We start from the raw sequence: 23,720 nt of genomic DNA, 5'->3' as shown, positions 1-23,720 counted from the left end.
CAGCAGAATTGGCATCATCTTTAGCAAGAAAAGTTATCAAGTCAAGTGACTTCGTCAATTTTGATGAAACATTAACTGTTTTTTTTCTCTTCAGATGCTCCAGATCTACTGTGTTTCTCCAGTCAATGTTTTTGTTTCAGATTTCCAGTACTGAAGTTATTTATGCAGGATATTTAATTGGCAAGTATACGGAGGCTGAGGAAGATGCATTTTAGGCACTAATGGGCTCGTGGGATCTAGGATATTGTCAATAAGTGGAGTTAATGAAACCCTCCTAAAATGGCAGAGCTGCTACTATGGTCTGGTGTCAACAACAGCTTGTACAGTGCTGTTAATGCAGTGAGATGTCCCAGGTGTTTTCACAACTGTGAAATAATAGGTTGGATAATACAAAGCTTGGTTAAAAAAAGTCATTTTAAGAAGTGCTTATAGGAGGAGAGACAGTAGTTGTTTCAGGAAGGGAATTCCAGAGCTTCAAACCTTGGATGCACAGATACCAGAGTAATGACTAAAATCAGGTGTGCTCATGAGGCCAGAATTAGAGAAGTGCAGACATCTCAGGACTTGTGGGGTTGGAGAAAGTTATATAGGGAGTGTACAGGCATAGCTTAAATGGATTAAACACAGGTTACGTGCAAAGATGATGGTTTCAGTTGTTGTACACTTGAACAGGAGGGTACAATGTGGGACACTGAACAGGAGTGTATTGCAATAGTTAAGATCAGAGGCAAAGATTGCATGGATGAAGGTTGAAGCAGACAAACTGGGGTTTGAGTATTATTTATATTGAGATGCATTGCCCATGAGATTTCTTCCTATGACTTGCTCCAGATGGTACACAATGAACACCTGTACCCCAGGCCAGGGAGTTGCCAGTACAAGAAAATAAGGAACTTCAAAAAGCCTGCATCCACTGAACTCCTTTTTCGACTTAACTGGAAATCAAATGAAGGCAGCTCTGACAGCACAAAGAAAATGGCCATTGCCGAGACAGGATTTAGGGTACATTTTATTGACAAACCAACTTACACACATTTCACTAGATTCAAAGATAGACATCAAGGCAAACAAAAATTTATACTCAAAAACACTAATATTCCAGAAATTTTGAACATGCAAGCCCAAGCTATTCAGACCAATCATACTCAGAAATGGAACTCAGTCAATTATCAATTAGTAACTTGATCAAATTAAACTGCAAAAAAAACCATTAATTCTCAAACTTGCAAAACCATTTTTGCTTTGCTGCATTTTCCTTCCAGTGTACTATGCCCATGTTAAGGACTTACCTTGACATTTAATATCCTGCAATATAGCATTGTTAGCAGCCCACCTAGTGCAACTTGTACCACAATTCACAAGTGGGACTGGAAGTTAGACAACATTTATGCTCTACATATCACCATGAAGCAGTTAAACTATTAAATATTGTTAGCTGTTGCAGGTACAAGACTTTAAGGAACCTTGACAGATTGTTATAGACTGTTACAGCAGGTACATTTGCAAGCAAACAAAACAGAAAAGTATTTGAGAGAAACAGAAATGATTCTTATTTTGAAATTATCACTGTCTTCATCCAGACGTTGATGCCTTTCAGTTCCAGATATGACGTTTGCAATGTTCAACTGCCTGTTGGGAGAAGTACAAATCATTAGAAACTACAAGGCCAGTGATCAACAGCAGTACACTGACTCTGATATACTGTCAGAGTGCTGAAGAAGAGTTATCTAGACTCGAAATGTTAGCTTGCTACCTCTCCATGGATACTGGATCTCCAGCATTTGTTGTTTTCAGTACATATCCCAGCATCTGCTGTAATTTGTTCCTGAGCTTCAGAACAAGCTGAATGGTGGAAATGTCTACATATACATCCTTCCATGTTTCAAGTAGGTTTGGTAATGTCAATAGCTTATTTAACAAATCAAAGTTGAATTTAACATGCTCTTCTGCGGCATCTACAAATCCTGGCAACAGGAGAGAGACTGGGAGCAGAAACTATGGCTGGCTCCCTTTCTCAGCTGAGCACAGGATACAGAACCTACTGTCCAAGCGAAATCAAAGATGACAAAGAATCACTATCTTGTGCCTGAAGCCAATATGTCTTTGTTCTCCATCAAACTACAACTGCAGATCTTATCCACACTAGGCAAAGGTTTTGACAATCTAAAGTACAGAAAGCATGGAATGCTCCGAATCATGGCGACACGGTGGCAATGGGTAGCACAATGGTTAGCACTGCTGCCTCACAGCGCCAGAGACCCGGGTTCAATTCCCACCTCAGGCGACTGACTGTGTGGAGTTTGCACATTCTCCCCATGTCTGCGTGGGTTTCTTCCAGGTGCTCCGGTTTCCTCCCACAGTCCAAAAATGTGCAGGTTAGGTGAATTGGCCATGCTAAATTGCCTATAGTGTAAGGTGAAGGGGTAAATGTAGGGGAATGGGTCTGGGTGGGTTGCGCTTCGGCGGGTCGGTGTGGACTTGTTGGGCCGAAGGGCCTGTTTCCACATTGTAAGTAATATAATCTAATCTAATCTAATCATAGAACATTACAGAAGACCATTCTGGGTTTATTAGTTTAGCTAGCAGGATCAAAGCAGTTCAACCCATTGCACTGCTCTCGGCAGGAACCTTTAGCAACAACCTTTAGCTAGAAGTACCAAGTCAATAATTCTTCTCTGTCTCTTTGCCAACCATAAAGACTTCAAGCCATTTTAATTCAAACAAAATGATCAATGGTCAAATACAATAAAATGCAGAGAAGGCCTTGATAAATTCCTGACTATAGCAGTGAAAATTTGTGTTGTAGAACCATCCAGATCCAAAGCTAAGCCGTTTAGACAATTACAACATCCAACATTCTGGAAAGCCTCCTAAATATGCCCTATCCTGCGCCAGATTAAGACTGACTGTCTTTTATATCAATGTTTGACTCAGTGTGGCATCAATGAGTTTTAGCCTTAATATTACTTGAAAAGAATATGGAGGGTGACAGGGAGAAAGGCTGTAAGAAAATTGCTCATTTGGAAAGCCAAATGACCCTCTCTGAAGTGAAGTGAATGGGAAAATCCCCATTTGCTGGAATCACACTCTAGCACAAAGATTGCTTGTGCTTCTTGGATACCAAGCATCTCAGCCTCAGGGCATTATGATAGGAGTTGTTCTCGTGTCTTAAAAGAAACCTTCATCAGAAAGTCAGAGTGATAATTACACAGCCTTCTTTGGCACTGAAGGACAAGGACAACTGATAGGTGGGAACTTCCTTTCACTTCCAACCTCCAAGTCATCAAGCACCCCAACACAAACTACTCTTCCTTTAACATTCACAGTTAACACTGACTGCCTACAATGCAGAAAAGGAACATTCGGCCCATTGAGAAGAGCATCACACCCAGACCCACATCTCTCTCCCTGAAACCAAAAGAGAAAATGCTGGAAAATCTCAGCATCTGTAAGGAGAGAAAAGAGCTGATGTTTCGAGTCTAACTGACCCTTTGTCAAAGCTGTCAAAAATTTGCTTTTAACTCTCTCCTTGAATTGAGTTTTTAATCATGGTTAACCCACTTAAACTGACATTCCTAGACACTCTAGGGCAATTTTTTAGAACTGCCAATCCATCTAACCTGCATGTCTTTGGACTGGGGGAGGAAACTGGAGCACCTGAAGGAAATCCACACAGTGGTAAAACACGTAAACTCCACACAGATAATCACCCAAGGCTGCAACTGAACCCATGTCCCTGGTGCTGAGAGACAGAAGTGAGAACTACGATGAAACCCTTAACATCTTGGAACTGCGCTGTTTATGACACAGCCAAAGTGCATAACTGGGGTCAGAGGTGTTCCTGAGGTTCGACAGCTGATCCAACCATACGTTATTCCAAGAATAGGGTGTGCATTGTAGTATTATTGGAATCAAATGTGAATTGTGCACAGAGGTGAGAATCTTACAAATAGACAAGGTGACAGCTACACTATAGGTGACATATTCTACTGGTGATAAGTTATCATGCTTCCCATCTTTTTAGTCCACGCAAGGATGAAAACAAAAAGCTGCACACTCCAATTCCAACTCGCTTGTGGAATGTCCTGCCCCATGTGCTCCAAGAGCTGCAGGAAGAGAGTGAGCATGCTTAGTCACATGAAATTACACAGCAGAGCTTATATACCAAGGAGATGGCATCCATAAACTGATGGGCAACCAATAACTCTGAGCTGGGGGAAGAAGAATAAAGTGATACAGAAACGCAGCAGATCTGGCAGTACCTGTAAGGAGAAAAGACCATAAGGTACAGGAATAGAATTAGGCCATTTGGCTAATCAAGTCTGCTCCACCATTCAATAAGGGCTGAATTACTGAATTATTGAAGTCCTCAACCATTTAACCCATTCTCCTGCCTTTTCCCCATAACCCTTGATTCCCCCTTACTAATCAAAAACATATCCATCTGTGTCTTAAATACAGTTACTTGGCCTCCACAGCTCTCTGTGGCAATGAGTTCCACAGATTAGCCATCCTCTAGCTGAACAAATTCCTTTTCATCATAGTTCTAAAGGATTGTCTGCTCAATCTGTGCCCTTGGATCTTCATCTCTCCCACTAGTGGAAACATTTTCTCCACATCCACTCTGTCCACAGACCTCTCAGTATTCTGTACATTTTAACAAAGTCCCCCCACATCCTCCTAAACTCTATTCAGAGTCCTCAACCACTTACTCCCCTTTTTCATCTTCTCCTTCCTTAGAACATAAACATTACAGTACAACACTGGCCCTTCAGCCCTCGATGTTTCCTTGTTTTCGTTTTTATTTTTCCTCTGCTGGTTTTTAAAGGCTTCTCAATCTTTGGGCTTCCCATTCATCCTCACCACAGTATACTATCCCTGACTTCTGTTGTCAGCCATGGTTGCCTCATCCTCCACGTTGCATGTTTCTTCCTCCTTGGGATAAATTTCTGCTGTGCCTCCCAATTTACCCCCTAGAAAACACCTGCCATTATTACTCTACTGCTGTCCCTTCTAATTCACTCTAGCCAGCATATCCCTCAGGTCTTTGTAGTTACCTTTACTCAATTGTAATACATCCAATTTAATCGTCTCCTTAAAAAATATTTGCCTCATTGCGCATCCCCCTGCTCCCTAGTGGGCTTTGCTACAAGCTGTTCTAAAAATAGACATTCCACAACTTCATTTTCTTGAGATCTACCAACTTGATTTACCCAGTCTGCCTGCGTCTTGAAGTGCCCCATGATTGTCATAATTGTGTTTTTTTTACTTGCCTTTTCCTCCACCTCATTTATTTTCTTCCCTATATGCTGACGATTGCTAAGAGGCCTGTACACAAGTGTATTTTTTGCCTCTGCAATTTCTCACCTCTACCCTCAGATTGCACGCCTTCAAACTCTCACTTCTTGCTATCAATTTAGTTTCATTTCTTATGAACAGGGCAGCCCCCCTTCTGCCCAGCTTTGATGGGACATGTTTCCTTGGGTATGCAGTTCCCAGACCTGATCTCTTACAGTCATGTCTCTGTGATAACCCATAACATTGTACTTGCCAACTTCAATCTGTGCTACAAGCTCATTTACCTTGTTTTGTATACTGCATGCATTTAAGTATAGCATCCTTAGTCCAACATACTAACCTGCTGTGCCTGAAGTTACATTCCTGGCCCTTTCCATAACCTTTGTCCTATTACTTATTTTGGAAAATTTAACCTCTGCTGAGCCCACTAGCCACTTGGAACTTTTTCCACTGTTTTCTATACAACTGAAACCACTCCCATTGCACAATTTAATTTAGAAAAGCAGAATCAATTCATGTTTATGGGCCCTTTGTCACAATTGAAATGGCTTGAAGGTGGTAATTTTGTCAATGGTCAGACGGGGCTAGGAAGAAGGCAGAAATACAGTGCTTGGGGATGGCACAGAGAAGGAGAAAAAGGGACAGGCAAACGGAGACATCACCACAGAGAGATAGTCAAGAGACTGTTTTAATGAGAAGTGTAGGTGGTGGAAAATGAGTTGACTTCCTTACGAGCTGCCTACACATAACAGGACAGAGGGATGTGTTTTTTATTCATTTGTGGAACTTGGCAGGCTGGCCATAGTCCATCCCTATGTGCCCTTGAGAAGGTGGTGGTGAGCTGCCTTCTTGAATCGCTGCAGTCCACTTGCTGTGGGTTGACCCACAATGCCAATAGGGAGGGAATTCCAGAATTTTGATCCAACGACTGAAGGAACTGCGGTATATTTCTAATTCAGGGTGGACAGTGGCCTGGAGGAGAACTTGCAGGCGGTGATGTCCCCAAGTACCTGCTGTCCTTGTCTTTCTAGATGGAACTGGTCGTGGGTTTGGAAGGTGCTGTCTAAAGATCTTCGGTGAATTTCTGCAGTGCATCTTGTAGATAGTACACACTGCTGCTACTGAAAGCCAGTGGTGGAGGGATTGAATGTGTGTAGATGTGGTGCCAATCAAGCAAGTTGCTTTGTCCTGGATGGTGTCAAGCTTCTTGACTGTTGTTGGAGCTACACCCATCCAGGCAAGTGGAGAGTATTCCATCACACTCCGGACTTGTACCTTGTAGTTGGTGGATAGACATCGGGGTATCAGGTGAGTTTCTCACCGCAGAGTAACTCTTGTTGGGAAGAGGTAATAAACAAGGAAGATAATGTTCACACTGTAGAACTGTAAAACTCAGAAGTTGAGTCCTGACGATACCTAGGTGGAGATGCAAAGTTAAAATACATAGGATGCTGGTTGGTGGGGGTTGTAAGTATGTTGAAATGGACAGAGTATAGATAGCAGGCAAGAAATAAACAATAGGAATAAATGGATCTTTTCCTGAATGGCAGGCTGTGATCAGTGGAATACCGCAGAATCAGTACTTGGACCCCAGCTAATCACAATAGTTGTTAATGGATTAGATGAGGGCTGAGCTGTGGATGCAGAGATGCATTGATGAAGGTAGAGCAGTGGATGTGATGTACGTGGATTTCAGCAAGGCATTTGATAAGGTTCCAAATGGTAGGCCATTCAGAAAGTAAGGAAGAATTGGGTTACAGGAATATCTGGCTGTCTGGATACAGAATTGGCTGGCCCATAGAAGACAGAGGGTGGTAGTAGATGGAAAGTATTCAGTCTGGAGCTCGGTGACCAGTGATGCTCCCCAAGGATCTGTTCTGGATCCTTTGCTCTTTGTGATTTTTATAAACGACTTGGATGAGGAAATGGAAGGGTGGGTTAGTAAGTATGCCGATGACACGACAATCGATGGTGTGCATAGTGTAGAGGGCTGTTTCAGGTTGCAACAGGACATTGACAGGATGCAGTCTAAAATGTGGATAAATGTGCGGTCATCCACTTTGATAGAAAAAATAGGAAGGCAGATTATTTGAATTGCCATAAATTGAGAGAGGGAAGCATTCAATGAGATCATGTGCCCATGTGCACCTGTCGCTAGAAGCAGGCGTGCAGATGCAGCAGGTAATAAAGGTGGCTGATCTGGCGAGATGATGAGAACACAGGAACAAGGAAGTCTTGCTACAAGTGTATAGGGCACTGGTGAGGCTACACCTGGAATACTGTGTACAGTTTTTGTCTTCTTAGCAGAGGAAGGATGTGCTTGCTGTAGAGGACATTGAGTGAAGGTTTACCAAATGGATTCCTGGGATGGTAGGGCTGACGTATGAGGAAATATTGAGTTGGTTCGAGTTGCATTCACTGGGGTTTAGAAGAATGAGAGTGAATTTCATGGAAACTTAAAAATTCTAACAGCTACAAACTGACAAAGCCCTCGAGTACAGAGAAATTAGGAAGGAACTTAAATGCGGAATTAGGAAGGCTAAAAGGTGGTCATGACATGTCTGTGGCAAACAGGGTCAAGGAGAATCCCAAGGCTTTTTATGCATATATTAGAAGAAACAGGGTAACAAGAGAAAGAGTAGGGCCCACTCAAGGACAAAGGAGGGAAGTTACGTGGGTAGCCACAGGAGTTTGCACATTCTCTCCGTGTCTGCGTGGGTTTCCTCCGGGTGCTCCGGTTTCCTCCCACAGTCCAAAGATGTGCAGGTCAGGTGAATTGGCCATGCTAAATTGCCCGTAGTGTTAGGTGAAGGGGTAAGTGTAGGGGTATGGGTGGGTTGCGCTTCGGCGGGTCGGTGTGGACTTGTTGGGCCGAAGGGCCTGTTTCCACACTGTAGGTAATCTAATGTAGGTAATCTAATCTAAGTGGGAGAGATCCTCAGTGAGTACTTTACATTGGTATTCACTAAGGAGAAGGACGTGATTGATGTTGAGGTCAGGGATGAGTGTGTGAATGCTCTAGAGAATGTCAATATATTTGGGTATCCTAAATTGCATCAAGGTAGACAAGCTCCCCAGGGCCAGATGGAATCTATCTCAGGTTGTTGCAAAAGGCAAGGGAATAAATAGCTGGGCATTAGCAGATATGTTCACATCCTCTTTGATCACAAGCCAGGTTCCCAAGGACTAGAGATTAGTCAATGTTGTTCCTTTGTTTAAGAAAAAGGAAGCAGGGATAATCCAGGAAATTATAAACCAGTGAGCCTTTTGTCTGTGCTGGGGAGGCTCTTGAGAAGTTATTGAGGGACAAGCTAAAAGCACATTTGGTAGAAAACAGATATGTTAGTAACAGTACAGGGAAGGTGATGTCTCACCAACCTGACTGAATTTTTTGAAGAGGTGACAAAGATAATTTGAGAGGGAAAGACTGTGGATGTTGATTTTTATGAACTTTAGTAAAGCATTTGATAATATCCCATCTGGCTGACTGGTACAAGAACTGAAATCACATGGGATTGAGTGGGTTGGCCAGATGGATACAAAACAGGTTTAGTTACAGAAGCCAGAGGGTAGTGGTTGAAGGGTGTTTTTCAGAATGGAGACCAGTAACCAATGGTGTTCCACAGGGATCAGTCTTAGGTCCTCTGTTGTTTGAATGTAAATTACATTGTTATAGGCAGAACCCTTGGGAAAATTAACATATGGATGGATCTGGGTGTGCAGGTCCACAGTTCCTTAAACTGTGGAAACACAGGTGGCCAAGGTGATTAAGAAGGCATATAGCATGCTTGCCTTCTTTGGCTAGGGAAGGGAATACAAGAGTTGGCAAACCATGTTACAGCTAAATAAAACCCTTGTTAGGCTGCATTTGGAGTACTGCACGCAGTTTTGATCACCACACTACTAGAAGGACTGTGGAAGCTTTAGAGAGAGTGCAGAGGAGGTTCACCAGGATGTTGCCTCATCTCGAGGACAATGTCAATGAGGCAAGGTTAAAAAGACAAGGATTGGTTTCACTGGAAAGATGGCAGTTGAGAGGAGGCCTGATTAAGGTCTACAAAATTATGAGGGGCATAGATAGGGTGGATAGACAGAGACTTTCTTTCCCCCCCAAGGGTTGAAGTTTCAATTACAAGGGGCACAGGTTTAAGGTGAGAGCTTAGATTAGCTTAGATTAGATTACTTACAGTGAGGAAACAGGCCCTTCGGCCCAACAAGTCCACACCGCCCCGCCGAAGCGCAACCCACCCATACCCCTACATTTACTCCTTACCTAACACTACGGGCAATTTAGCATGGGCAATTCACCTGACCTGCACATCTTTGGACTGTGGGAGGAAACCGGAGCACCCGGAGGAAACCCACGCAGACACGGGGAGAATGTGCAAACTCCACACAGTCAGTCGCCTGAGGCGGGAATTGAACCCGGGTCTCTGGCGCTGTGAGGCAGCAGTGCTAACCACTGTGCCACCGTGCCACCCACACGGTGGGAAAGGTTTAATGGAGATGTGTGAGGAAAGATATTCACACACAGCGAGTGGTCAGAGCTTGGAACACACTGCTAGAAAAGGTCGTTGAAGCAAACACTTTGGAGACATTTAAGAGGCATCTGGCTGGGGAGGGTATAGAGAGATATGGACCGCATAAGGGTAGGTGTGTTTTTTTAGTTTAGTTGGGGCACAATGATCGACACAGGCTTGGAGGGCTGAAGGGCCTGTTTCTGTGCTGTACTTCACTTTTGTTCTTCTAGGACTGGACAGGTTAGATGCAGAAAGGATGTTCCTGATGGTGGGGGAGTCCAGAACCAGGGTTCACAGTTTAAAGATAAGGAGAAAACCTTTTAGAACTGAGATGAGAAGAAATTTCTTCACCCAGGGACTGGAGTGTCTTTGGAATGTACTACCCACAGAAAATAGCTGAGGCCAAAATATTAAGTATTTTCAAAAAAAGAGTTGGATATAGGTATTGAGGCTAAAAGAATCAAGGGATATGGAAAGTAGGATTAAATTATTTAGCTCGATGATCAGCTATGAGCATAATGGATGATGGAGCAGGCTTGAATGGCCTACTTCTGCTCCTATCTACCATGCTTCCACATGAGATACAAACATTGATATAGGAACACGACTGTGTAGTGAAGCAGCAGGCAACTGGAAAACAGTGCTATTTTTACAGACAGAAGGCAGGTGCTCTGCAAAGCAGTCACTCTGCCTGTGTTGGCAGCTAATAAAGGAGAATAAATGGTCAAGTACTGCACCTGCAATTGCATGGGAAGGGGTGTGGGGAGTGGTGTTAGAGGATAGGCTGGGAGAACAATCCCAGCAGAATGCTGACAAGGGAGGGGAGAGGAGGGGGAAGGGAATGTGCCTCTATGGTGGCATCTACTGAAGGTGGTGAAAATGGTGGCTAATGATCCTTTGGATACAGAGACTGGTGGGGTGGAAAATGAGGACTGGGGACCCTACTGATGTTGTGGAGAAGGGTGAGAGGAGATGTGCAGGAAGTGGGTTGAACACAGCTGAAAGCCCTATGATGACCAGGTTTATTTGGGGCAGGATGGGGAGGGTTTGGCAGCAGGAAGAGTTTAGAAGTGGGGCGGGGGGGAAGAAAGAGAGAGAAAATTGGACATTTCCAAGGACTGCCCTTGGAAGATAGACATTTCTGAGCTCCTGACCACTAGTCATAAGCATAAATACCGTCCTTCCTCAGCCAACTCTTTAGTCTCAAGCAAGGTAATTGGAATTGACACATTAACTCTGCTTCTTCCTCCACAAATGCTTGGCATTTTCTGTTGGTGTCTCAGATTTCCAACATCTACAGTTCTTAATTTAAAAAAAAAACGTGCAATGTTCCTTCTGTCATCCAGGAATGTTGAGGTAATCTGGGATGGCAACATCACCTGGCTTAATACACATAGTTGGACCTCTTGGCATGCTGTTCTCAAACACTGCAGCAATTTTGCTCTGCTAATATGTTAGTTACGTACGTTGCACTGAGTTGCAGTCTCCATGTTCTTACACCAGTACGATGGACCCCAAACACATTTATCAGCTCCCAGGAGATGTTGTTTTGCAGCTCCACAAAGCCCAGCTTTCTGTTGGTGGAAATGCAAATTTATCAGGTATAAACAAATGGAAATACATGATCCCAGCAATTCCTAAAAGGTGTACCACAGTAATGGTCAGCTGTCCATTTGAGAGATCTTGCTTAATATTCCCAATTCTGTTGACTACATTTCCAGCCATTCAAACTTCAAATACAACAGGGAGAGAAGTAGTATTCTCCTTTCTCATTAGGCAGGCACAGTCCTCTTAAACAATTGGTTTCCCATGGTGCCGTTCACAGTAAACTACTGTTTAACTTTTGAACAGAAAATGCTGGAAATACTCAGCAGGTCAAACACTATGCCTGGAGAAGGAAACTAGAGTTATGTTCCAGATGCACAATCTTTAATCAGAACAGAAGATCGAAACAAAAAAGTTAGTTCTGATAGAAGGTTTGGAGGAGGCAGGGGATGGGAAAAGAACGAACAAAAAGGAGGGGTCTGTGATAGGGTGGAAGGTATGCAAGGTTGACACAAGAAGAAATTCAGAATGTATTTTAAAACTGAAGTTTATACTGCAAGTGTGGAGAATACCTTATCTCCCGTTCAAGTGGGGCCTTCACCAAATTCTAAACTTTATATTGCAAGTGTGGAAAATACTGATCGATTGGTAAGTGCTCTCTAATCGGTAGAAGCATTACCCTGGACAATGCACCAATCACTGAGGACTGATAGTTTTATAGCCCCATTTAAGTCATAAACTGATTGGTCAGGGCATTTACCTGAGAAATGAACCAGCAAATGGTTGCCATCTATTTTGTTGAGTTGAAACTAGCACACTGCATGTACATGTTCGTTCTTTCTGCAAAGAATAGGGCTCTGTATATTAATGCATGTCAATGGTGTGCCATATTTCAAGCACAACTGACAATCCTAAATTGGTTGCCAGTGTAATTGTTTGACACTCTGGATTATCCAGCAAATGTTGACAATTGCAGGAGTACACCTAATGTTGGATACTGTTTGGGCTGATTGGATACAGTTAGTACTGGTTTATTGCAAATAGCTAAAAGGTGGATATGATCTGTCAATCCTTGGGACATAGTGAAGAGGAAAAAGAAGAATCCCTACAGTGTAGATACAGGCCCTTTGGCCCAGCAAGTCCACAATGACCCTCCGAACAGTAACCCATCTCGACTCACTCCCCTACTCTACATTTACCCCTGACTAATGCACCTAACCTACACACCCGAACACGACAGGCAATTTAGCTTGACCAATACACCTATCCTGCACATCTTTGGATTGTGGGAGGAAACCCATGCAGATACGGGCAGAAAATGCAAGCTCCACAATGAATTGAACCCAGATCCCTAGTGCTGTAAGAGGCAGCAGTGCTAACCATTGAGCCACTGTGTCACCCATTTATACCTCGCATCATGCCAGCACTGGAATGTAATTCCACGTTATTAAATTACGTGGCAGATAGCACGCCACTCATTATATGGCATAGCAGCAATGTAAAGCAGGTGTTGTCTCCAGGTGATGAGGTAGATGGGCCGCATTTCAGCACTGCCTTTCATGAGTGTGCACAATATATAGTAAGTAGTAAACTTGATGCACTCTATTCGAGTTCATACTGTGACAAATGGCTCAGGCCTTATTTCAAGGTTGCTTTGAAGGCCATTTTTATAGGGTGAAAGACTGTAGGAATCCCAATGTGTATATTGACGACACGTCTCACAAAGTCGAACAGGATGCTGGCCAATATATACATGGATATTTGTGCAGTTTCACACACTAAGATTGACTCAGTTGCAACCTTGTAAATCATTTGCCCTTGCCAAACTTGAGCCATTCGTTGACCAACTGAACTTGATGCTGAAATGTGGTACCAATCAAAGGCCTGCTTTGTCCTGAATGGTGGCAAGCTTCTTGAGAATTATTGGAACTGTGTCCATCCAAGCAAATGGGAAGTATTCTATCACACCTGACTTCTGCATTGCAGATGAAGAACATGCTTTGGGGAGTCAAGAAGTGAATTACATGCTGCAGTATTGTTCATCTGTGTCTTGTCGTCACAGCATGTAATTCTTTAAGACGGTGTCTTCTAGCCCTAGATTCTCCCATGAAGGGAAATATCTTCTCAGCATTTCCTCTTATGCCCTTAAGAATTCTATACATTTCAATGAGATTTCCTCTCATTCTTCCAAGCTCCAGTGAGTAGAGCCCCAAATTATTTAGATTTTGCTCAGGGCCCAGATTCAGACTGCTTCAGTTGTAAGTGACAGTGAACACTGCAGTCATGAGAGAACATCTCCACTTTTCAGTGGTCGGACCGCTGAGCCAACAATATCCACATCGCATTAGTATGCAGAAACCGTCCAGAATTGCAGTTTACAGTGAGCAATTTACAATAAAACTAAATAATACTCACTGTGCAAACAAAATTTGGGTCCAAGCTTTCCAACAGAATATGCAGTAGCACCGATCCATATTCAGCTATCAGGTTGGTACACTGAAACACAAAGGACTTGTTTCAGCAGTTAAGTAATGCAGGAAATTTCATGCAGTAACAGGGTGAAACACATTCAACAAAATGATAGAATTGGTACACCTCAACATTATAGTCTTCACACTGCAACCACAGCACAGACCTGGAGGGAAAGATGCTAAAGTTCACAAGCAAGCCCCTAAAATAATGCCATGTTCCACCTGGAGAATGTGTGGTGTAGGAGGTTTCATTTGTTCACCATACTTGCACTGGCCAGACTACAAGCTGGAGTTATACTACTGGTTCTCTCTCTCTGCAAAGCTGGGAAAGCTGCTGGTCTTTTACCTCATCGACCATTGTAGCTGGCAGCAAGTTACAGACTTTGTCCAGAGCATCCTCAATCTCCTGCTCTGTGGAATTCTTTTCCAGTATATTATCCAGGTATGTTATCACAGTCTTACAGATTTCACACAAAGGACCTGTTTTCAGCTGCTTTGGTTTAATGTCCTCTGAAATTAAAAAAAAGTTATGCATCAGAAGACATACCAAACCATGATTCTCTGGCGACTGTATACAAAAGTAAGTACAGTTGCATAAATAAAATTCTTACAACATCACATCCTTAAAGTAGTGAACACCAATGGCTTCAATCAAGTATCCCAGACAATTATCTAAAACAATGTCCCAGGTACTGGGTCTGATGAGAATGATGAAAATATAAAGACGCTGTTAACCACGAGACACAAGCACATCCTTCCACTGTAGGCTTAATTTTGGTCCATATTCTCTTTGACAGTTGGTTCTCCTCAACATGATTTAAACACGCATTCTCCAATGACTCTGAACTGTTTAGCTCAAGTCTTAAAAATACTTGCACTCTGACCACTGAAGGCTTCACATTCATTATATAATACACAGGAAAGTAGATTGTTACAAGATGTAATTTGAAAAATTTTGATATTAACAACAAAAGCTTACAAACATTCATGCATCACAAAAGATAGTTGATATAAAACAAACCAGCATAGGCAACCTACCTCTTAATTTGACATCTGCAATGATTAGATTCCCTACAGTGTGGAAACAGGCCCTTCAGGCCAACCAGTCCACACCGACCCTCCGAAGAGTAACCCACCCAGACCCATTTCCCCCTGACTAATGCACCTAACACTACGGGCAATTTAGCATGACCAATTCACCTGACCTGCACATCTTTGGGCTGTGCGAGGAAACCGGAGCACCTGGAGGAAACCCACATAGACACTGGGAGAATGTGCAAACTCCACACAGACAGTGGTCCAAAGCTGGAATTGAACCTGGGACCCTGGTGCTGTGATGCAGCAGTGCTAACCACTGAGCCACCGTGCCACCCACTAATGGATAGAGAGTCTGCCTAACTGAGAAGCCCCCAACCATAACAATATTTCAACGACATCAAGGTCATTAACATCTTAGCCCAGCACTTTAACTACAATGGAAAGAAAAATTCTACGCACCAATTACCACATGCTGTGTATTACTGCAGACACCAATGAGGGTACAAACAATAGCAGGATTCAATTCCTGTGCAAGAAGAGTCACCACAGCTTTTCCATATTGTTCAACAAAGTCATTGCATTCATCTTGGACAGTGGCTGGCAGAAGGGAACATACTTTCTCCACGATGTTAACAATTGTCTCCTATAGATGAGATGCATATGAATAAAATTTCACCAAAAACAATCCCTTTCACCTTTCAAGCCTATTACATGATATTCCCATACTGCAGGCCAGACCAACATCAATCCTTTAATCAACAATGCAATATCAGATTACTTGGTCATTATGATAATGCTACTTATATGTAAATAATATTTTTTGTACATCAGGTGACTACACAGACATCAAAGTACTTAATTGGCTGTAAAGCACTTTATAACATTTTGGGGATGTGAAAGGAGCTACTTAAGTTCAGATCTCTTGATCAGCTCTTTGCCTCAAGTTGGAAACAGCTGCACAACTGTTTTCTGTCCCTTACTGGGAGGTTTCAGGTTCTCACCTCAGTACTGTTCTTCAGCAGATATTTTTCAATCTCTCGCAAGGCAAACTCACAGATAATACACCCTTGAGATGTTGCCGTCGACACTGGGTTTTTCTAAAGACAGAAAACACTTAACATGAGGTAATGATCAAGGTCAGTGATGTAATTGTACAATTTATATTGGAAAAGTGCAGTAATGTCTAAATCAAAATGATTTTTCTCCCTGTTATTAATCAAACCAGACCATGGTTGGTTCCAAACATTTCCCTAAGAGACATGGTGAGTTGAACACAGGTCAGATGTCAGATCTATTTTAAAGAACATAGCTAGTTCAACATAGCTCCTAGTCCTGCTTAGATAACCAAAGTACTTAACACAGCTTTCAGTGAACTTTAATGGAACAGATAAAATAACCTGATCAAAAAATAAGAACGCAACTAGAGAGTTTCTGTCAAAAAGTCAGGTACTTTTAATTTGGGCAAGTTACCACACCTTTGATCACTTTGGAGATTATAAAGTTGGCCCTGAGATTCCTTAAGATTGACCTCAAGGTCTAATGAGTCAATCAACTGAAAACGGAATGGAAGCATCGTAAACCTTTCCTTTTCCAAAGTGAACAGTAAACAGTGATGATGACAATTCCAACTCCTAGAAGAGCTCAGTATATGGCTCAGTGCTTTCAGAAGATATGGCAGAAAATACAGATTGCCATAAATATTATTTGTGACCTGAACAGGAATGGCTGGAAGACAAAAATCAGTGTAGCAACAAAGCTTAGACTGCATAATGGTCTTACCCGAGACATACGAAGCAGTCACAAAGGTTCCTACAGCGTGCAATCAATTGCGACTGGATGTCTTTAATCAATGGGGTCTCCAAAAGATAAGTGGAGTCTATGTCAAGAACAGGAAGACGAGATGGTGTACAGCACAACTAACTCCAAAGACATCAGTTGCCATAATTATGATTATTTAACTGATCAAATGGAAACCTGCATATGATGGAACCTCCACTTCAGACTAACGTGGCTGAGCAACACACCAATGAAACCTGTATCAAAGAATCCAGCAAAGCTCAGCTCACAAGTAGTAAGAGGTGGACCATTTGGCCCCTTAAACTTGTTCTGCCACTCAATTCCACATTCCCATCTTTCTGGATAACTCTGCCTAACAATTCATCTACCAAGTTAATATTCTCTGGATACATCCTATTAGCCTTCTTGATTACAAAATGTTACCGTGCAGCTGAAGTATTTAATGTAAATCACATATTGGAGCTCCAAAATCCCTTTGCACTTTGGAATCCCATGGTCATTTTCTATTTAACTAATACTGTGCTTTTTTAGTCTGCCCTTATGTGTTCTACTAAAGTGCAATTCTCACAATTATCTAAATTAAACTCCATCGGCTACTCGTCAGCCCATTGACTCAATTGATGAAGATTCTTTTGTAATCTTAGACATCCTTCTTCATTGTCCACTGCACCAAGAATTTTAGAGTCATCCACAAACTTAGTAACCATATCTCCTATATTTGTGTCCAAATCATTTATATAAATGACAAAGAACAGTGTACCCAGCACTGATCTTTGCAGAACACCACCATTGGTTACAGGCTTCCAGTCTGAAAAACATCCCTCCTCCTCCACCACCCTGTCTCCTACCATGAAGCAAATTTTGCACCCAATTGGCAAGCTCTTCCTGAATCCTATGTGATCTCACTTTACTTACCAGTCTTCAACTTTATTTTGTAAGAGAAAAATATTGGGTATGGCACAGGTTAACCCTACATCAATATATTTGGGAAAGATGAATATAATCAACGTGGGATAAGAAACATGAAAAAAGAAGTAGAGAATTTAGTTAGCCTGATTAAGATTAATTATATAATTCATTTTATTTATATTCAGTTTGTCAGTTTTTAATTAAAGAAAATGAAATACTGCTGATATAGCAGACTTCCACGCACAGCTATCGAGACCTCAAGGCCTGAGAGTGGCACAGAAGACAGGAAGATTTGATTAAAGACCAGAGACCTTAGTGCCCCTGCTACTTTTGATACATGGGAAAAGTTATTTGGCTTTTTACTCGACAATTTTGCAATTCAAGTAACATACTGTCTGTGACTTACAATGCAAACATATCTAATGTTCTCACTAAGGCTCAGTATTTAGCACAATTGCCTCACAGCATTAGGAATCCGGGATCAATTCCAGCTTCGGGTGACTGTGTGTGGAGTTTGTACATTCTCCCTGTGTTTACATGGGTTTCCTCGAGGTGCTCCGGTTTCCTCCCACAATCCAAAAGGTGCGCAGGCTAGGTGGATTGGCCACGCTAAATTGAAATTGTTCGCAGGGATGTGCCGACTAGATTGGATACCCATGGGAAGTGCAGGGTTACAAGGATGGGGTGCTCTTCGGCTGGTCAGTGTGGACTCAATGGGCCAAATGGCTGCTTTCACACTGCAGGGATTCTATGATTTCCCACTGGTTGGGGATTTGAGAAGTAGGGAGTATATAGTCTGAGAATTAATTGCAGAGTACTAACTAACTCCAAATTTGTTCCACGAGTTGTCTGACCCGTTAAAGTTTTCCTTACAAAATTCTGTGCCTAAGGTCTTCTACTCTCACTAGCATCTGATGGAGCTGCACTCCAAAAGCTAGTGTTTTCAAATAAATCTGTTGGACTATAACCTGGTGTCATATGATTTTTGACCAATTTTATCAAAACACTATAATTCTCAACAGTTTAAGTAAATGCTCTTTGACCTTCTCTGCTCTCAGAGCAATCCCAATTTCTTCAGGTAACTGGAATCCCTCATTCCAGGTATCATACTGCCAAATACTGTAAAAGAATATTATCAGAAATGAGGCATTTTAAATATCAGAAAATAACAGGCTAGGATTTTCTTCATAAGAAGAAAGCTGAGGTAGTAAAATATGGAGGAGCTGGATAGGGTCAACAGAGAGAAGATTTTTCATTTTCAGAAGAGCTATAAAATAGTTGTCAAAAATATAAGATCCAAAAGAGATGAAGTAGAGCGAAGGATGTTGATGTGGTACTTAAGGATCAGCTTAGGCCAATTTCTGTTCTGTAAACTCGATGTAAATCCCCTCTTTACCTTCCCCAAGACCTCAACATTTCTCTTGCTGTGGTGCCTGGAACTGCTATAACCATTTACCTTCTTTGTCACTGCATAATGTCATAGACATTAGGCCTGAACTCCAGCTTTGAAAGAAGTTATACAAAAAAAAAAGAACAAAGAAAACAAATAACAGGCCCTTCCACTCTTCAAGCCTGCACCAATTCGGATCCTCTATCTAAACCTGTCCCCTATTTTCTAAATCCAGACATTTCCTCACCAATGAAAATATGAATAGCACCTTTCCATACCTGGATAGGTTTAACAATGGCTTTCTGGAGGAGCTGCATTGGAACAGTGGCTGGTCTTTGGCAGAATCCATTTGTTGTGCAGATTTCTTTTGCACCCTTAAATGAAAAAAATCTAAGTTATATCTCTTTGTCAAAACAGCAGAAGGAATAAAAAACACTATTTGAAAAAGTACAGGCGATTGCAGCATCTTAGTTGCAATGCAGTCACAAGCAATCAAGGCATGGTTTTAATCCCTGCACAAAGCAATTGTTAAATTCATCAGTGACACAAATTAAATCAAAAAGTGGAAATTGAGTGCAGTGCAAGAACTTCTTCTGCTCCAGAGTCAGTCTACACTTGAAATGTCAACTCAGTTTCTCTTTCTAGATAAATGTCTGACCTCCAAGATTCTGAAGCATCTTTTACATTGACTATGGAATAGGACATGTTGCAATTGAGTAGGGGGTGAGCAGAGCAGAGCAAGGCCATGGATGAACATTGTGATGTCACATCATTAAAAAAACTGGCTACATTTGGCTAAAAATTGACTTTAGGTAACAGCCTCTTTTTGGCAACGAGTTAAATTTGTAGAGACCACAAAAATCAGTCTTTCTGGTTTATCTTGCTTAGTTCTCAACAGCATTAACTAGCTGTGCTTTAGGGGCTATGAACTAACCCTCAAATTCCAGTGGATATTATGGGTTGCAACACAGGCAGATATTGTGGGTTGTGATCTTGGACTCAGTTCTCAGTTGGTATTATTAGCTCTTGGTTTCCAATGAGTTGCCTGCTCACAGACAGGAGAGTAATGTGACAGCCATAACGGGCATCTGTGACTAGACTAAAGAGAAGATGGTTATTATTATTCCGTCTGATTATCATTTCAGAGATTCCTGCGAGAATGGACACAGCTGGCAATGGACAAAGGGAAGTATTATGGCAAGAAACTTCACCTATATTCTCAGATTAAATATATCCTTGCCAGGTGAAGAACTGCACTGCAGCAAGCGTGGTGGATCGATTGGGAAATTTTCCAATCAAAACAATGAATTCAATTTCAGCTGACAGGCTTCAAAACTTTCTTGATTTGACTTAGGATTTGATGATAAGATCACACATAGAATCATAGAAAGTCAGCCATCACGGAAACAGGCCATTCGGTCCAAACAGTACATGCCAAACTGGTCTACCTGCCTGCTCCTGGCCCACATCCCTCCAAACCTTTCCTATTCGTGTATCTATCCAAATGTTTTTCAAATGCTGTAATTGTACCCGCATCCACCATTGCCTCAGGAAGTTCATTCCACATGCCAACCATCCTCTAAAAAATTTGCCTTGTGTCTTTTTTAAATCTCTCTCTTCTCACCTGAAAAATATGGCCCCAGTCTTGAAATCCCCCATCCTAGGGGAAGAGTGGAGCTGTACACTGTGAAGATTCAATTCTTAATGGAATGGATAATAGGAAGTGATTTCTTATCTTGCAGGTTGCAAACAGGTCCAAAGCCAAAAGAACAATTTTCCATTGAATATATTACTGATGTGTAGATTCTGCACTCTCGCAAGTTGCTCTGACACCAACAGCATATTTGCTAAAGATATCTGAAAGCAGGCCAGTGTTTATCATTAAGCTCTTTGAACACTGCTGACAGACCATCTTTCAGTTCTGGAAAGAAATGGCAGCAGAATTGGCGGAGCTCCCTTAGTGCTACTGTCTGATAGCAATACAGTTTTATCATAAAGCAGTTTATTACTACAAACAACAAAAAAATCTGGACAGCCCTAGTTGAGGTGAATACTTGGAGTAGAATATGACTCGTCTTCACCATTTGCAGCACCTTTCAAATCCACGAATACTACAATTTAGAAGGACGAAGGATGTAAATCGATGGGAATATCATCCCCTGCAAGCTCTCCTCTAAGTGAGTCATCACTTGATTTCCTGGTTTGGAAATAAAATTTCATTTGGAAGATTCATTCCAGCCAAAGCCTATGACGCTTGCAAACTACCTTCTTTCATAAGCCGCCTGACTTTCCCCCAGTCTGCAGTTTGAGGCCTGACTTGTGCCCCCCATCGTATGATCGTAGAACATTCGAGCCCTCCATCCTCACCCAGCAGCTCAAACTCTGCTGCCACTTCTAATGTACAGTTTAGAAAACCCATTTATAACACAAGATAAGTCAAACACATTCCTGAAGACATGAAAGTTAGGAAAATAACAGGGCGAAATCTACAATTTGAAAGTTTGAATTTCACCAAATTGTTAATATTTCTCACCCCTAACAGAAAGATTTGATGATACTCAAGTCTGTGCTGCATTGATGAGGAGGAAGGTTGAAAACTAGGGCAACTTATAGATTATGTCCCCAGCTACATCCCCAAATGGAGAATGGCTGGAAGATTTGGCAGTTAGGTTACAAACTGTAATATTTTCAAATCATCATCTTATTTTTACACGAGGATCATTCGAATACTCACCGTGTGCGTTAATATCTCAGCCACTCGTGGTGCTTGCTGAACAATGTACTTCTCACACTGAAACACAAATAAATGCTTATTAATAATTATTTGGACATTACTGTATACCACTTGTAAATGAATATTGCCATCACTGGGTAAGGAGATAAGGTTACTTATTTAAACTGGTCACAAAACAGGACAGATTAGCTTTGAAAATTTGGATATCTGCAAATGAAAGATATACAGTTATGATAGGCTTGTGGGAATATCTCCTGGGGAGTGAGATTATCATTTTCATTTGACGACCTTGAAACATTTCCTGATCAAGCCATTGCCTTCACAAATGTTAGGTTGGAGTTACCAGTGATGAGGAGATATGAGAGCACAGATCCTCTACTCACCTGGGGAAACAAATCCTCATGTAGACTAGAGTGGCAGAGCACACATTATAAACATGAGAGATAGAAAGTGAGAAGGGGTAGACACACTGACATTGTTGCAATATGTTCACTAGTAATACATGTGCCTGCTGGAATGAGACTTTCCAATCTCCAGACTCAATGCTCCCTTCGCTGACTGTGACAGGTGATCAGTTCTCACTGACCTTCTCCATCCAGATTGTCTTTTAATAAGGCTCTTACCATTCATTAACTCAGTGTGGATAACTGCATTGTCATGGCCATGATGAAAACCAAATTCAGAGCTGATAAACCATTTCCCAACCTGGTCATAACATTTGTCATTTGTTCCAGAGAAAGGTGTGGGGCTGATATTGGTTTCAGCACTAAATCAAAGCCTGGTCTCGACCCGGTTCCTCTGGCATTTTTCACACCTTTCAATGTCTCACTTTCAATCTCACACTTACCTTTCACTTAAAATCCTTGCTCTCCACTACCTTCTCTTGACTCCACCTTCACTGTTTTCCCCCTTTACACCAAACCACTGTTCATTCACTGTAATTCAATACCCAAATCCATTAATTCTCCCATAATCTCTTCCCCTATATAAACTCCCCAATCCATGTTCACAATCAGCCCTTTGATCTTACCATTTCATATGACCTTGCTGCTCCCATTGTGCCAATCAGGGTATCACCAGTGCTCAAAATACACAAAAGTCGGTGTTTCCACCCTTGATAATGTTTGACAGAGTGAGTCATGTCAAATATAGAATAGATTGAAATAGTGATGAGTTGGGTCTCTCTCATGTTTTTTGGCTGACAAGTTCAGAGTGAGCCTGTGACTGGAGTACAGACATGAATGACATAAATTAGCAAGGCTTGAGGACGAGGTGGTGGCTGGGCAGGGAAATAAGAAGAGCAAGTCTGTTTGAGACCTGGGTAGGGGAGATTCATAAGGGAGAGACTACCTGGCAAAGATGAGAAAAGGGAGCAGGAATGGAGAGGGCAAACAAGATGGAGTAGCAGTGCAAAGGGTGGAGAGGCAAGTGTGGAGTGACAGGGGACTGCAATGGGAGAAGGAAGAGGGTCAACAAAGTTGGCCAATGATTGACAACGAGTAAGCAAAAGCAAAGTGGCTAGAGGTGTAGGTGGAGAGATCAGCTGACAGGGAGGAGAAACCATAAATGTCAGAACATGGGAAGGAGAGAGGGAGTCAACAAACAGGAAGGTTGAATTGGGTCAGCAGATGCCAGAAGTCAGTTTTAAACATTTCAAAAAAAGAATACTTATCCAATGGGGAGCAGAAAAACTAAAAGAGTTCTTTGCAAATTGATGTTGAGTAACTGCACTCAAACTGCAAGAATTCAGGAGAACGCCGGAGAACATTTCATAGAGTCAGAGATATACAGCATGGAAACAGACCCTTCGGTCCAACTCATCCATGCTGACCAGATATCCTAACCTAATCTAGTCCCATGAATACTACTGTAATGAACATTATGAATTCAGTAATTAAATACTGAACAGGTTTATATCAGAGTTGTATTTATGTACACCATCACCTTAAAGTGATTCCTTGAGTCATTTGAGGTGGAGTGGTTGTGATAGTAACTTACCTGCAATGATTCAGCTTGAT

General features: G+C 41.9%; 1 protein-coding gene across 1 annotated transcript in view; it reads right to left on the bottom strand.

The window, feature by feature from the left end:
• Positions 1–991: 991 nt before the first annotated feature.
• The window catches only part of LOC122541739 (prosaposin), a 49,857-nt gene continuing 27,128 nt past the window's right edge, over positions 992–23,720 (bottom strand). Inside the window, exons 7-14 of the mRNA XM_043678631.1 lie at positions 21,703–21,759; positions 19,247–19,342; positions 15,874–15,969; positions 15,332–15,515; positions 14,181–14,344; positions 13,779–13,859; positions 11,285–11,392; positions 992–1,629 (exon numbers count right to left, since the gene is read on the bottom strand). Coding sequence (XP_043534566.1) covers positions 1,594–1,629; positions 11,285–11,392; positions 13,779–13,859; positions 14,181–14,344; positions 15,332–15,515; positions 15,874–15,969; positions 19,247–19,342; positions 21,703–21,759 — 822 coding nt within the window. The 3' untranslated portion in view covers positions 992–1,593. The remainder of the gene's footprint in view (positions 1,630–11,284; positions 11,393–13,778; positions 13,860–14,180; positions 14,345–15,331; positions 15,516–15,873; positions 15,970–19,246; positions 19,343–21,702; positions 21,760–23,720) is intronic.

This window comes from Chiloscyllium plagiosum, chromosome 38 (genome assembly GCF_004010195.1).
Source record: "Chiloscyllium plagiosum isolate BGI_BamShark_2017 chromosome 38, ASM401019v2, whole genome shotgun sequence".
Classification (NCBI taxonomy): domain Eukaryota; kingdom Metazoa; phylum Chordata; class Chondrichthyes; order Orectolobiformes; family Hemiscylliidae; genus Chiloscyllium; species Chiloscyllium plagiosum.
Note: the sequence above shows the minus strand (reverse complement) of the source record. Positions and strands in the feature narration are given on the sequence as shown.